This window comes from Tetrao urogallus, assembly GCF_951394365.1.
Source record: "Tetrao urogallus genome assembly, contig: scaffold_267, whole genome shotgun sequence".
NCBI lineage: Eukaryota > Metazoa > Chordata > Aves > Galliformes > Phasianidae > Tetrao > Tetrao urogallus.
The window spans coordinates 25-16017 of NW_027638970.1; the positions used below are offsets into that span (position 1 = coordinate 25).

Genomic DNA, 15993 nt, shown 5'->3' on the forward strand with positions numbered 1-15993 from the left:
CGTTTTTGCTACTGGGAGTGAGGGAGGGGGGGGGGAGCGAGTGCCTGCACTGCCACCCCACAGAAGCCACGCTGGCACCCCAGAGCAGCCCCATAGAATCCCACCGCCGCCCCATAGCGGCCCCATAAAAAACTCCTAAACATCCCATGGAATCCCATCACCGTCCCGTTGCTGCCCCACAGCCGCCCCACCGCCATCACACAGAACCCCACAGCCGCCCCACAGCCGCACCTCGAAGGCCTGGAAGCTGAGCCCCACGTGGAAGCCGTCCGGCACGGTGATGCGCCACACGCACACCTTGCTGGGCCGGTAATCGTCGGGGTAATTGGGGGACTGGATGTGGCCGCTGTCCTTCTGCACCTCACCGCCGCAGATGGCTGCAGGCACCCGGAGCTCAGCCCCACAGCCGCACCCTCACACCTCCATCCATCGCCTTCCCCACCCCATAGCCACCCCATAGCCATCCTTCCTTGCCCCCGTAGATGGCAATGAAGCCTTTCCCCACCCCACAGCCACCCCATAGCGGCCCCACAGCCATACCCTCACATCTCCGCAGATGACAGTGAAGCTTTTCCCTGCCCCACAGCCGCCCCATAGCCACCTGCTCCCATAAGGGGCGCTGTTCCCGTGTGCTCCCATAGGGGGCGCTGTTCCCGTGCTGATCCCATAGGGGGCGCTGTTCCCGTGTGCTCCCATAGGGGGCGCTGTGAGTGCTGATCCCATAGGGGGCGCTGTTCCCGTGCTGATCCCATAGGGGGCGCTGTTCCCGTGTGCTCCCATAGGGGGCGCTGTTCCCGTGCTGATCCCATAGGGGGCGCTGTTCCCGTGTGCTCCCATAGGGGGCGCTGTCGCTGCCCGCCCCCATCAGCTCTCAAACCCCAGCTGATGGCGAAGGAGCCCCTCCACACCCCACAGCCGCCCCCATACCTTCATACACAACAAAGAGCCCCATCCCCGCCCCACAGCCGCCCCATAGCTGCCCCACAGCCCCCCATACCTTCATACACAGCGAAGAACCCCTTTCCCACCCAGTTGCTGCTGCTGCGGAACTCGACCCACAGCCGGCTGTCGCTGGACACGATGGGCTCAGGGAGTTTGTTCCCACAGAAGCGGCCTGCGGGAGGAGGGGGGCTATGGGGCAGCTGTGGGGCAGCTATGGGGTGGCTATGGGGTGGTGCTATGGGGCAGCACTATGGGGTGGCGCTATGGGGAGGCTATGGGGCAGCACTATGGGGTGGTGCTATGGGGCAGCACTATGGGGTGGTGCTATGGGGAGGCTATGGGGTGGCACTATGGGGTGGCGCTATGGGGTGGCGCTATGGGGCACAGCATGCATGGGGAACAGGATGGGGGGTGGGCACTGGGATACGGGGTTTGCACTGGCACGTGGGGTTGGTGGGCATTGGGATGTGGGGCCCTGCTGTTATCTGGAGTCCTGCTGGTTTTGGGGCCCTGCTGTTGTTTGGGATCCTGCTGTCATTTGGGGTCCCGCTGTTTGGGGTCCCGTTATTTGGGGTCCCTCTGTTTGGGGTCCTGCTGTTATTTGGGGTCCCGCTGTTGTTTGGGGTCCCGCTGTTTGGGGTCCTGCTGTTATTTGGGGTCCTGCTGTTATTTGGGGTCCCACTGTTTGGGGTCCTGCTGTTATTTGGGGTCCCACTGTTTGGGGTCCTGCTGTCATTTGGGGTCCTGCTGTTTGGGGTCCCTCTGTTTGGGGTCCTGCTGTCATTTGGGGTCCCGTTATTTGGGGTCCCTCTGTTTGGGGTCCTGCTGTTATTTGGGGTCCCACTGTTTGGGGTCCCTCTGTTTGGGGTCCCGTTATTTGGGGTCCCTCTGTTTGGGGTCCTGCTGTTATTTGGGGTCCTGCTGTTATTTGGGGTCCCACTGTTTGGGGTCCTGCTGTTATTTGGGGTCCTGCTGTTATTTGGGGTCCCACTGTTTGGGGTCCTGCTGTTATTTGGGGTCCTGCTGTTATTTGGGGTCCCACTGTTTGGGGTCCCGCTGTTATTTGGGGTCCCGCTGTTTGGGGTCCTGCTGTTATTTGGGGTCCCTCTGTTTGGGGTCCTGCTGTCATTTGGGGTCCCGCTGTTATTTGGGGTCCCTCTGTTTGGGGTCCCTCTGTTTGGGGTCCTGCTGTTATTTGGGGTCCCGCTGTTTGGGGTCCCGCTGTTTGGGGTCCCGCTGTTGTTTGGGGTCCCACTGTTTGGGGTCCTGCTGTCATTTGGGGTCCCGTTATTTGGGGTCCCGCTGTTTGGGGTCCTGCTGTCATTTGGGGTCCCGCTGTTATTTGGGGTCCCTCTGTTTGGGGTCCCGCTGTTATTTGGGGTCCCGCTGTTTGGGGTCCCGCTGTTATTTGGGGTCCCGCTGTTTGGGGTCCCGTTATTTGGGGTCCCTCTGTTTGGGGTCCCGCTGTCATTTGGGGTCCCTCTGTTTGGGGTCCCTCTGTTTGGGGTCCCGTTATTTGGGGTCCCGCTGTTTGGGGTCCTGCTGTTATTTGGGGTCCTGCTGTTATTTGGGGTCCCACTGTTTGGGGTCCCGCTGTTATTTGGGGTCCCTCTGTTTGGGGTCCCTCTGTTTGGGGTCCCGTTATTTGGGGTCCCGCTGTTTGGGGTCCTGCTGTTATTTGGGATCCTGCTGTTATTTGGGGTCCCGCTGTTTGGGGTCCCGCTGTTATTTGGGGTCCCGCTGTTTGGGGTCCTGCTGTCATTTGGGGTCCTGCTGTTTGGGGTCCTGCTGTCATTTGGGGTCCCGTTATTTGGGGTCCCTCTGTTTGGGGTCCTGCTGTTATTTGGGGTCCCACTGTTTGGGGTCCCTCTGTTTGGGGTCCCGTTATTTGGGGTCCCTCTGTTTGGGGTCCTGCTGTTATTTGGGGTCCCTCTGTTTGGGGTCCCTCTGTTTGGGGTCCTGCTGTTATTTGGGGTCCCGCTGTTATTTGGGGTCCCTCTGTTTGGGGTCCCTCTGTTTGGGGTCCCGCTGTTATTTGGGGTCCCGCTGTTTGGGGTCCTGCTGTTATTTGGGGTCCCGCTGTTATTTGGGGTCCCTCTGTTTGGGGTCCCTCTGTTTGGGGTCCCTCTGTTTGGGGTCCTGCTGTTATTTGGGGTCCCGCTGTTATTTGGGGTCCCTCTGTTTGGGGTCCCTCTGTTTGGGGTCCCGCTGTTATTTGGGGTCCCTCTGTTTGGGGTCCCGCTGTTTGGGGTCCCGCTGTTGTTTGGGGTCCCTCTGTTTGGGGTCCTGCTGTTATTTGGGGTCCTGCTGTTATTTGGGGTCCCTCTGTTTGGGGTCCCTCTGTTTGGGGTCCCGCTGTTATTTGGGGTCCCGCTGTTTGGGGTCCTGCTGTTATTTGGGGTCCCGCTGTTATTTGGGGTCCCTCTGTTTGGGGTCCCGCTGTTTGGGGTCCTGCTGTTATTTGGGGTCCCGCTGTTATTTGGGGTCCCTCTGTTTGGGGTCCCTCTGTTTGGGGTCCCGCTGTTATTTGGGGTCCCTCTGTTTGGGGTCCCTCTGTTTGGGGTCCCGCTGTTATTTGGGGTCCCTCTGTTTGGGGTCCCTCTGTTTGGGGTCCCTCTGTTTGGGGTCCCGTTATTTGGGGTCCCGCTGTTTGGGGTCCCGCTGTTATTTGGGGTCCTGCTGTTATTTGGGGTCCCTCTGTTTGGGGTCCTGCTGTCATTTGGGGTCCCGCTGTTATTTGGGGTCCCTCTGTTTGGGGTCCCTCTGTTTGGGGTCCCTCTGTTTGGGGTCCTGCTGTTATTTGGGGTCCCGCTGTTATTTGGGGTCCCGTTATTTGGGGTCCCGTTATTTGGGGTCCCTCTGTTTGGGGTCCTGCTGTTATTTGGGGTCCCTCTGTTTGGGGTCCCTCTGTTTGGGGTCCCGCTGTTGTTTGGGGTCCCTCTGTTTGGGGTCCCGCTGTTATTTGGGGTCCCTCTGTTTGGGGTCCCGTTATTTGGGGTCCCACTGTTTGGGGTCCTGCTGTTATTTGGGGTCCCTCTGTTTGGGGTCCTGCTGTTATTTGGGGTCCTGCTGTTATTTGGGGTCCCACTGTTTGGGGTCCTGCTGTTATTTGGGGTCCCTCTGTTTGGGGTCCCTCTGTTTGGGGTCCCGTTATTTGGGGTCCCTCTGTTTGGGGTCCCGCTGTCCCAGCACCTCGGAGCGCTGCCTTCCTCCAGAAGCCGTCCCGCACCTCCACGTAGTCGTACCAACACAGCCGGCTGCGGTACAGATCCAGCGCCGTGAAGTTGAGGATGATCTGCAGAGCGGGGGGTGAGGAGGGGATCTATGGGGTGAGGAGGGGGGGGGGGTCTGTGGGGGGTGGGGATCTATGGGGTGAGCTGTGGGGGTCTGTGGGGTGTGGGGTGGGATGAGGGGTGGGGTGTGAGGATCTATGGGGTGTGGATCTATGGGGTGTGGGGGTCTATGGGGTGTGGATCTATGGGGTGTGGGGGTCTATGGGGTGTGGATCTATGGGGTGTGGATCTATGGGGTGTGAGGATCTATGGGGTGTGGATCTATGGGGTGTGGGGGTCTATGGGGTGTGGATCTATGGGGTGTGCGGGTCTATGGGGTGTGGATCTATGGGGTGTGGATCTATGGGGTGTGGGGGTCTATGGGGTGTGGATCTATGGGGTGTGCGGGTCTATGGGGTGTGGATCTATGGGGTGTGGATCTATGGGGTGTGGGGGTCTATGGGGTGTGGATCTATGGGGTGTGGGGGTCTGTGGGGATCTATGGGGTGAGGCGTGGGGTCAGCTATGGGGTGGGGCTGAGGGGCAGGAGGGATCTATGGGGTGGGGGTGGGACGGGGAGATCTATGGGGAAGGGATGTGGGGTTGCAGGTTGAGGTCGCAGGTTTGGGGTCAGGTTGGAGTGGTGGGTTTGGGGTCACAGGTTGGGGGTCACAGGTTGGGGGTCACAGGTTTGGGGTCGTGGATTTGGGGTCGTGGGGTTTGGGGTTGCAGGTTGAGGTCACAAGTTGGACTGGGGGGTTTGGGGTCACAGGTTGGGGGTCACAGGTTTGAGGTCGTGGGTTTGGGGTTGCGGCTTTGGGGTCACAGGTTGGGGGTCATGGGTTTGGGGTGGCCGGTTTGGGGCCGCGGGTTGGAGTGGCGAGTTTGGGGTCGCAGGTTTGGTGTCACAGATTTGGGGTCACAGGTTTGAGGTCGTGGCTTTGGGGTCGCAGGTTTGGGGTTGCAGGTTTGGGGTCACGCTTTTCGGGTCACGGTTTGGGGTCACAGGTTTGGGGTCCCAGGTTGGAGTGGTGGGTTTGGGGTCGCAGCTTTGGGGTCGCAGTTTTGGGGTCACGATTTTGGAGTCACAGTTTTGGGGTCGCAGTTTGGGGTCACGGCTTTGGGGTCACAGGTTTGGGGTCATGGTTTGGGGTCACAGGTTTGGGGTCACAGGTTTGGGGTTGCAGGTTTGGGGTCACAGTTTTGGGGTCGCAGGTTTGGGGTCGCAGGTTTGGGGTCTCAGGTTTGGGGTCGCAGGTTGGAGTGGTGGGTTTGGGGTCACGGTTTTGGGGTCGCAGGTTTGGGGTCACAGTTTTGGGTCACGGTTTGGGGCTGCGCCTTTGGGGTCACGGTTTGGGGTCCCAGGTTGGAGTGGTGGGTTTGGGGTCACGGTTTGGGGTCACGGTTTGGGGTCGCAGTTTTGGGGTGGCAGTTTTGGGGTCACGGTTTGGGGTCACGGTTTGGGGTCACGGTTTGGGGTCGCAGGTTTGGGGTCGCAGGTTTGGGGTCGCAGTTTGGGGTCACGGTTTTGGGGTCACGGTTTGGGGTCGCGGTTTTGGGGTCGCGGTTTGGGGTCATTGCTTTGGGGTCATGGTTTGGGGTTGCAGGTTTGGGGTCACAGTTTGGGGTCGCAGGTTTGGGGTCACGGTTTGGGGTCGCGGTTTGGGGTCACAGTTTGGGGTCGCGGTTTGGGGTCGCAGGTTTGGGGTCGCAGGTTTGGGGTCGCAGGTTTGGGGTCGCAGGTTGGAGTGGTGGGTTTGGGGTCACGGTTTTGGGGTCGCAGGTTTGGGGTCACAGTTTTGGGTCACGGTTTGGGGCTGCGCCTTTGGGGTCACGGTTTGGGGTCCCAGGTTGGAGTGGTGGGTTTGGGGTCACGGTTTGGGGTCACGGTTTTGGGGTCACGGTTTGGGGTCGCAGTTTTGGGGTCACGGTTTGGGGTCACGGTTTGGGGTCACGGTTTGGGGTCGCAGGTTTGGGGTCGCAGGTTTGGGGTCGCGGTTTGGGGTCGCAGTTTGGGGTCGCAGTTTGGGGTCACGGTTTTGGGGTCACGGTTTGGGGTCGCGGTTTTGGGGTCGCGGTTTGGGGTCATTGCTTTGGGGTCATGGTTTGGGGTCGCAGGTTTGGGGTCGCGGTTTGGGGTCGCAGTTTGGGGTCACGGTTTTGGGGTCACGGTTTGGGGTCGCGGTTTTGGGGTCGCGGTTTGGGGTCATTGCTTTGGGGTCATGGTTTGGGGTTGCAGGTTTGGGGTCACGGTTTTGGGGTTGCAGGTTTGGGGTCACAGTTTGGGGTCGCAGGTTTGGGGTCACGGTTTTGGGGTTGCAGGTTTGGGGTCACGGTTTGGGGTCGCGGTTTGGGGTCACAGTTTGGGGTCGCAGGTTTGGGGTCGCGGTTTGGGGTGGCACCTTCTCTCCGGGGGTGACGGAGATGCGCCAGACGCAGTGCGCGTGGGCCGGGTAGCCGTTGGGGAACTGCGGCGACGAGAAGTTGCCCTGGCTGTCCTGCAGGGTTTCCCCGCACGCTGCCGTGGGGCCGAGTGAGAGCCGCGCCGCCCCACAGGAACCCCGCGCTGCCCCACAGCCCCGGCATTCAGCCCCACAGCTTGGGGGGCAGGAGGGGTTTGCGCCCCGCGGCCCCCAAACGGAGCCCCGCTGCAGGAGGGGCGGCGATGCTGCGGTGAGCGCGGCTCTGAGGGACGCGATGCGCCCCATGGATGCGCCCCAGAGATGGGCCCCATGGATGCACCCCACAGTCACGCCCCATAGATGTGCCCCATAGATGCCCTCAGAGATGGGCCCCACAGTCACGCCCCATAGATGTGCCCCATTAGGTGTGCCCCATAGATGTGCCCCAGAGATGTGCCCCATAGATGCCCCCCAGAGATGTGCCTCATTAGGTGTGCCCCATAGATGTGCCCCAGAGATGTGTCCCACAGTCACACCCCAGAGATGCACCCCATAGATGCCCTCAGAGATGCACCCCACAGTCACACCCCATAGATGTGCCCCACAGATGCCCCCCCGAGATGGGCCCCAGTCACGCCCCATAGATGTGCCCCATAGATGCGTCCCATAGATGCCCCCCATGGATGCACCCCACAGTCACGCCCCATAGATGTGCCCCATAGATGCCCTCAGAGATGGGCCCCACAGTCACACCCCATAGATGCCCCCCACAGTCATGTCCCATAGATATGCCTCATTAGGTGCACCCCATAGATGTGCCCCATAGATGCGCCCCACAGTCACACCCCAGAGATGTGCCCCATTAGGTGTACCCCACAGATGCGCCCCATAGATGCCCCCCAGAAATGCGCCCCAGAGATGGGCCCCATGGATGCACCCCCCAGTCACACCCCATAGATGTGCCCCATAGATGCCCCCCAGAGATGTGCCCCACAGTCACGCCCCATAGATGCACCCCATTAGGTGTGCCCCATAGATGCCCCCCAGAGATGCACCCCACTAGATGTGCCCCATAGATGCGCCCCCCAGTGACACCCCATAGATGTGCCCCATAGGTGCCTCCAGAGATGCACCCCCCAGTCACACCCCATACATGTGCCCCATAGATGCCCCCCACAGTCACACCCCAGAGATGCGCCCCATAAATGCCCCCCAGAGATGGGCCCCACAGTCACGCCCCATAGATGTGCCCCATTAAGTGTACCCCATAGATGTGCCCCATTAAGTGTACCCCATAGATGTGCCCCATAGATGCCCCCCCGAGATGGGCCCCAGTCACGCCCCATAGATGTGCCCCACAGATGCGTCCCATAGATGCCCCCCATGGATGCGCCCCCCAGTCACACCCCATAGATGTGCCCCCCAGTCACACCCCATAGATGTGCCCCACAGTCATGCCCCATAGATATGCCTCATTAGGTGTGCCCCATAGATGCCCCCACAGTCACACCCCAGAGATGCGCCCCACGGTCATGCCCCATAGATGCGCCCCATAGACGCCCCCCAGAGATGCACCCCATTAAGTGTGCCCCATAGATGCCCCCCACAGTCACGCCCCATAGATGTGCCTCATTAGGTGCACCCCATAGATGCCCCCCAGAGATGCGCCCCATTAGTTGTGCCCCATAGAAGCGCCCCATTAGATGACGCTCCCCACAGATCCACCCTATGCACGCACCCCACAGACACTCTGCATGGACTCCCCCCATAGATTCACCCCATAGATTCACCCCACAGATGCTCCCTATAAATACACCCCATGGTTTCACCCCACAGATTCCCACCCTCCCCCACTTCACCCCCCACCCCAGCACTGCACCCCACAGCCCCAACCCCAACCCGCCCCCCCCCTGCCCCACACCTCCCCCCCCCGCCCCACAGCGCCCCACTCACCGGGGCAGCGGTACAACTTCCTCGCCTGGGCGATGTCCCCTTTGCTGAGCCGCGTGCGCTGCCCTATGGAGGGCCGGACCCCATTGATGTCGTATTTGGGCAGGATGGTGTCCAGGAAGATCCCCCTATGGGGTCACGGCGGCTCAGTGGGGCACGGCTCAGCACCGCCCCCTAAATGGGGCGCTATGGGGCAGAGCGGGGTGCTGTGGGGCACTACGGAGCTCTATGGGGCAGAGCAGGGTGCTGGGTGGCTCTATGGAGTGCTATGGGGCAGAGCGGGGTGCTGTGGGGCGCTATGGAGCACTATGGGTCAGAGCAGGGCGCTATGGGGCGGAGCAGGGCACTATGGGGCGCTGTGGTGTGCTATGGGACGCTATGGAGCAGAGCAGGGTACGATGGGGTGCTATGGGGCACGGTAGGTTGCCTGGGGCGCTGTGGGGCAGAGCAGGCGCTATGGGGCAGAGCAGGGTTCTATGGGGCACTGTGGGGCAGAGCAGGGCGCTATATAGCATTGTGTGGCACTATGGGGCAGAGCAGGTGCTATGGGGCGCTGTGGGGCAGAGCAGGGCGCTATGGGGCGCTGTGGGGTGGAGCAGGGTACTATATGGTGCTGTGGGGCGCTATTGGGAAGAGCAGGTGCTGTGGGGTGCTATGGTGTGCTGTGGGGTGGAGCAGGGTGCTATGGGGTGCTGTGGGGCGCTATGGGGCAGAGCAGGGTGCTATGGGGCGCTATGGGGCAGAGCAGGGCGCTATGGGGCGCTATGGGGTGCTATGGGGCGCTGTGGGGCAGAGCAGGGTTCTATGGGGCACTGTGGGGCGCTGTGGGGTGCTATGGGGCAGAGCAGGTGCTATGGGGCGCTGTGGGGTGTTGTGGGGCAGAGCAGGTGCTATGGGGCGCTGTGGGGCAGAGCAGGGTGCTATGGGGCGCTGTGGGGCACTACGGGGCAGAGCAGGGCGCTATGGGGCACTGTGGGGCGGAGCAAGGCACTATGGGGCACTGTGGGGCAGAGCAGGTGCAATGGGGCGCTATGGGGCGCTATGGGGTGGAGCAAGGTGCTATGGGGCGCTATGGGGCGCTATGGGGTGGAGCAAGGTGCTATGGGGCGCTATGGGGTGCTATGGGGCAGAGCAGGCACTATGGGGTGCTATGGGGCGCTGTGAGGCAGAGCAGGCGCTATGGGGCGCTATGGGGTGCTGTGGGGCAGAGCAGGGCGCTATGGGGTGCTGTGGGGCAGAGCAGGGCGCTATGGGGCGCTACGGGGCGCTGTGGGGCAGAGCAGGCGCTATGGGGCGCTATGGGGTGCTGTGGGGCAGAGCAGGTGCTATGGGGTGCTATGGGGCACTACGGGGCAGAGCAGGGCACTATGGGGCACTGTGGGGCGCTATGGGGTGGAGCAAGGCACTATGGGGCACTGTGGGGCAGAGCAGGCGCAATGGGGCGCTGTGGGGCGCTATGGGGTGGAGCAAGGTGCTATGGGGCGCTATGGGGCGCTATGGGGTGGAGCAAGGCGCTATGGGGCGCTATGGGGCGCTATGGGGCAGAGCAGGGCGCTATGGGGCGCTATGGGGTGCTATGGGGTGCTATGGGGCGCTGTGGGGCAGAGCAGGGTGCTATGGGGCGCTATGGGGCGCTATGGGGCGCTACGGGGCGCTATGGGGCAGTGCAGGGTGCTATGGGGCGCTACGGGGTGCTGTGGGGCAGAGCAGGGTGCTATGGGGCGCTGTGGGGCAGAGCAGGGTGCTGTGGGGCGCTGTGGGGCGCTGTGGGGCAGAGCAGGCGCTGTGGGGCGCTATGGGGCGCTATGGGGCAGAGCAGGCGCTATGGGGCAGAGCAGGCGCTGTGGGGCAGAGCAGGCGCTATGGGGCGCTATGGGGCGCTGTGGGGCGCTGTGGGGCAGAGCAGGCGCCATGGGGCGCTGTGGGGCGCTATGGGGTGCTATGGGGCAGAGCAGGGTGCTATGGGGTGCTACGGGGTGCTGTGGGGCAGAGCAGGCGCTGTGGGGCGCTATGGGGCAGAGCAGGCGCCGTGGGGCGCTATGGGGCGCTATGGGGCGCTGTGGGGCGCTGTGGGGCAGAGCAGGCGCTGTGGGGCGCTATGGGGCAGAGCAGGCGCTGTGGGGCGCTATGGGGCGCTATGGGGCGCTGTGGGGCGCTGTGGGGCAGAGCAGGCGCCGTGGGGCGCTATGGGGCGCCGCACCTGGAGAAGGTGTTTCGCGCGTAGTGCATGATGCTGTCGAAGTCGTACGTCTCGCCCAGCGACTCCACCTCGTCGGGCTCCATCTTGAGGAAGTTGTACTCCTGCCCTGCGGGGCGGCAGCGGTGGGGGGGGGGGCGGTGGCACGGGGCCGCCCCTCGGGCGCCCCCCGGCGGCTCGGCGGGGCCGGGGCGGCACCTGGCTGGATGTTGTCGCGGATGATGGCGACGTGCCGGTCGCGGTCGGGCCGCGTGTGCTCGTGCCAGAAGCCGATGACGTGGCCCAGCTCGTGCACCACGATGCCGAACTTGTCGCAGTTCTTGCCGATGGAAATGGCCTGCGGGCCGCCGCCGCGCCGCCCCACGTACGAGCAGCACCTGCGGCGGCCGTCAGCGCGGCCCCGGGCGGAGGCAGGGCGGCCCGCGGGCGCCGCGAAGCCGCGAGCACCGGGAGCCCGGCCCCATAACCGCCGCGTACACGGGGGGCGCTGCGACCCCACGCCCGACCACCATCGGCTTCCCCATCCCCGAGGCCCCGAAAGGGGAACCGCTGCCCCACAACCACCATGGGGAACCCCGACCCCAACAGACCCCCTGCCCCACAGCCGACCCATAGGCGGGCTCTGCGACCCCAAACCCATCCACCGTTGGGTCTCCCATCGCCACGACCCCAAAGAGAACCCCGTGCCCCACAGCTGCCCCCCATGTGGGGCACCCCGACCCCCAACCCCCCTGACCACCACCCCCTGGCGGCACCCGACTGAGCCCTGCCCCATAACTGCCCCATGTGTGGAGCACTGCGACCCCAGGCCCATCCACCATTGGCTTCCCGTCCCCATAGAGGCACTTCTGCCCCATAGGTGCCCCACAACCACGACCCCAAACCCGGTGAGAATGGGGAACCCCAACCCATCCACCGTTGGGTCTCCCATCGCCACGACCCCAAAGAGAACCCCGTGCCCCACAGCTGCCCCCCATGTGGGGCACCCCGACCCCAAACCCCCCTGACCACCACCCCCTGGCGGCACCCAACTGAGCCCTGCCCCATAACTGCCCCATGTGTGGGGCACTGCGACCCCAGGCCCGTCCACCATCGGGTTCCCCATCCCTGCGGCCTCAAAAGGGGAACCGCTGCCCCACAGGCGCCCCACAACCACCATGGGGAACCCCGACCCCAACAGACCCCCTGCCCCACAGCTGACCCATAGGCGGGCTCTGCGACCCCAAACCCATCCACCGTTGGGTCTCCCATCCCCATGACCCCAAAGAGAACCCCGTGCCCCACAGCTGCCCCCTATGTGGGGCACCCCGACCCACAACCCCCCCAACCACCACCTTCCCCACACCCTGCTGCCCCCCAGCGGCACCCAACTGAGCCCTGCCCCATAACCGCCCCGTGTGTGGGGCGCTGCGACCCCAGGCCCATCCACCCTTGGCTTCCCCATCCCCGTGGCCTCAAAAGGGGAACCGCTGCCCCACGGGCACCCCACAACCACCATGGGGAACCCCGACCCCAACAGACCCCCTGCCCCACAGCCGACCCATAGGCGGGGCTCTCTGACCCCAAACCCATCCACCGTTGGGTCTCCCATCCCCAAGACCCCAAAGAGAACCCCGTGCCCCACAGCTGCCCCCCATGTGGGGCACCCCGACCCACAACCCCCCTGACCACCACCCCCTGGCGGCACCCAACTGAGCCCTGCCCCATAACTGCCCCATGTGTGGGGCGCTGCGACCCCAGGCCCATCCACCATTGGCTTCCCGTCCCCATAGAGGCACTTCTGCCCCATAGGTGCCCCACAACCACGACCCCAAACCCAGTGAGAATGGGGAACCCCGACCCATCCACTGTTGGGTCTCCCATCCCCATGACCCCAAAGAGAACCCCGTGCCCCACAGCTGCCCCCCATGTGGGGCACCCCGACCCCCAACCCCCCCAACCACCACCTTCCCCACACCCTGCTGCCCCCCAGCGGCACCCGACTGAGCCCTGCCCCATAACTGCCCCGTGTGTGGGGCGCTGCGACCCCAGGCCCATCCACCATTGAGTTCCCCATCCCCAAAGAAGCACTTCTGCCCCATAGGCGCCCCAAACCCGGTGAGAATGGGGAACCCCGACCCATCCACCGTTGGGTCTCCCATCCCCATGACCCCAAAGAGAACCCGGTGCCCCACAGCTGCCCCCTATGTGGGGCATCCCGACCCCAAATCCCCCTGACCACCACCCCCTGGCGGCACCCAACTGAGCCCTGCCCCATAACTGCCCCACATGTGGGGCACTGCGACCCCAGGCCCATCCACCCTTGGGTTTCAGTCCCCATAGAGGCACTTCTGCCCCATAGGCACCCCAGAACCGGTGAGAATGGGGAACCCCGACCCATCCACCGTTGGGTCTCCCATCGCCAAGACCCCAAAGAGAAGCCGGTGCCCCACAGCTGCCCCCTATGTGGGGCACCCCGACCCCAAACCCCCCTGACCACCACCTTCCCCACACCCCACTGCCCCCTGCCAGCACCCAACTGAGCCCTGCCCCATAACCGCCCCGTGTGTGGGGCACTGCGACCCCAGGCCCATCCACCATCGGGTTCCCCATCCCCGCGGCCTCAAAAGGGGAACCGCTGCCCCACAGGCACCCCACAACCACGACCCCAAACCCGCTGAGAATGGGGAACCCCGACCCATCCACTGTTGGGTCTCCCATCGCCACGACCCCAAAGAGAACCCGGTGCCCCACAGCTGCCCCCCATGTGGGGCACCCCGACCCCCAACCCCCCGCGCACCACCTCCGCCGCCCCCCATTCCCCGTCTCCCCGCCCCCCGGCGGCTCCCCGCCCGGCCCGTTACCCGCAGGGCCGGTAGGTGAACACGATGTAGCTGTCCTCGTCGCTGCGCTCCAGGAAGGTGACGCACGTGTGCCGCTCCCAGTGCCGCATGGCCTGCCGGAACACGGCGCGCTGCGAGCCTGCGGGCGCCGGGCAAATGAGGCGGCGCCCTGCCGAGCGCCCCCCAGCGGGACCCCCTTCGGCTCCCCTTCGACCCCCTTCGGCTCCCCTTCGGCTCCCCTTCGACCACCCTCCGGCTCCCTTCGACCCCCTCCGGCTCCCCTTCGACCCCCTTCGGCTCCCCTTCGCCTCCCCTTCGACCCCTTTCGCCTCCCCTTCGGCTCCCCTTCGACCCCCTTCGGCTCCCCTTCGGCCCCCCTTCGACCACCCTCCGGCTCCCTTCGGCTCCCTTCGACCCCCTTCGGCTCCCCTTCGACCCCCTTCGGCTCCCCTTCGCCTCCCCTTCGGCTCCCTTCGGCTCCCCTTCGACCCCCTTCGCCTCCCCTTCGGCTCCCTTCGGCTCCCCTTCGACCCCCTTCGCCTCCCCTTCGCCTCCCCTTCGACCCCCTTCGACCCCCTTCGCCTCCCCTTCGACCCCTTTCGCCTCCCCTTCGGCTCCCCTTCGACCCCCTTCGGCTCCCCTTCGACCCCCTTCGGCTCCCCTTCGACCCCCTTCGGCTCCTCTTCGCCTCCCCTTCGACCCCCTTCGGCTCCCCTTCGACCCCCTTCGCCTCCCCTTCGGCTCCCCTTCGACCCCCTTCGGCTCCCCTTCGACCCCCTTCGCCTCCCCTTCGGCTCCCCTTCGACCCCCTTCGCCTCCCCTTCGGCTCCCCTTCGACCCCCTTCGGCTCCCTTCGCCCCCCTTCGCTTCCCCTTCGACCCCCTTCGGCTCCCCTTCGACCCCCTTCGGCTCCCCTTCGACCCCTTTCGCCTCCCCTTCGGCTCCCCTTCGATCCCCTTCGGCTCCCCTTCGACCCCCTTCGGCTCCCCTTCGACCCCCTTCGGCTCCCCTTCGGCCCCCTTCGGCCCCCTTCGGCTCCCTTCGACCCCCTTCGGCTCCCCTTCGGCCCCCTTCGGCTCCCCTTCGGCCCCCTTCGGCTCCCCTTCGGCTCCCCTTCGACCCCCTTCGGCTCCCCTTCGGCCCCCTTCGGCTCCCTTCGACCCCCTCCGGCCCCCTCCGGCGCCCCCCGTGCTCACCGCTGAAGTTCCCGCTGATGACGTACGGAATCACCCCGTCCGGCCACACGCGCTCCGGGCGGGAGGTGGCGGCGCGGCGGCGGCGATTCGCGGGCTGGGAGGCCGGAGGGCCGGAGGTGGGCGGGGGGCGGAGGGAGCCGAGGAGCCGCAGGTCCTCCTCGTCCAGCGCGATGTCGCCGAGGAAGGCGGCTGTGGGGCGGAAGGAGGGGGGGGCGTGTGGGGCTCCGCGCCGGGCCGCCCGTGAGCGCGACCCCGAACCGCCGCCCTCGAGTCCCCAACCCCAAAAGAACCTTGTGCCCCATGGCTGCCCCACAGCCGGAGCTTAAGGGGAACCATGGGGCACCGGGACCCCGCACGCACCCGGCGCTGGGCCGCCCCATAAGTAACGGCCCCATAAGGGGAACCCTGGGCCAGGAGCTCCATCTGTTTGGGGCCACCGCGACCCCAAAGCCGAGGAGAGCTGAGCGCCCTAAACCTACACGCCTCCCCGCCCCACATCCCAATGAAGTGACCCCGCAACCCCCCGCCCCACATCCTGCCGAGCTCGGACCCCACACAGCCCCTGCCCCACACCTCACCATGCCCAGGCCCCACACGTCCCCCCGCCCCCCACCCCATTGAACTCAGACCCCACACATCCTCTGCCCCACATCCCACTGAGCACAGATCCCACGTTCACAGCTGCTGCCCCACATCCTGTCGAGTCCACACCCCACATATCCCTGTTCCCCCCACCCCACTGAGCTCAGACCCCATATATTCCCCACCCCATTGAACTCAGACCCTCCTTCTCCCCCTTCCCCCCATCCCACTGAGCTCACACCCCATATACCTTCCTTCCCCTCACCCCACTGAGCTCAGACCCCATATATCCCCCTCCTCCTCACCCCATTGAGCTCAGACCCCATATATCCCCCTCCTCCTCACCCCACTGAGTTCAGATCCCCCTTCCTCCCCCACCCCATTGAACTCAGACCCCCCCTTCTCCCCCTCCCTCCCACCCCATTGAACTCAGACCCCATATATTCCCCATCCCATTGAACTCAGACCCCATACATCCCCCCTCCCCCCCACCCCATTGAACTCAGCCCCCCCCCCCAATGCCCTCCACGTGGGGCGGCGCTCCCGGCCGCGCGGCCGCAGCGCTGTGCGGGGGGGGGGGACAGACGTCCGTCCGTCCGTCCGTCTGTCTGTCTGTCTGTCTGTCGGTCC

At 64.7% G+C, this 15993-nt stretch overlaps 1 protein-coding gene across 1 annotated transcript; it reads right to left on the reverse strand.

Annotated features, from left to right (window-relative positions):
* Positions 1 to 231: 231 nt before the first annotated feature.
* LOC306957553 (bone morphogenetic protein 1-like) lies at positions 232 to 14970 on the reverse strand (the record flags this gene model as incomplete). Its single annotated transcript, XM_079551042.1, has 9 exons — positions 232 to 377; positions 998 to 1114; positions 4135 to 4237; positions 6617 to 6732; positions 8570 to 8694; positions 10767 to 10872; positions 10962 to 11140; positions 13607 to 13724; positions 14782 to 14970. Coding segments are annotated over 9 exons (1199 nt in total), but the record flags the coding sequence as incomplete, so codon positions are not given.
* Positions 14971 to 15993: the final 1023 nt, after the last annotated feature.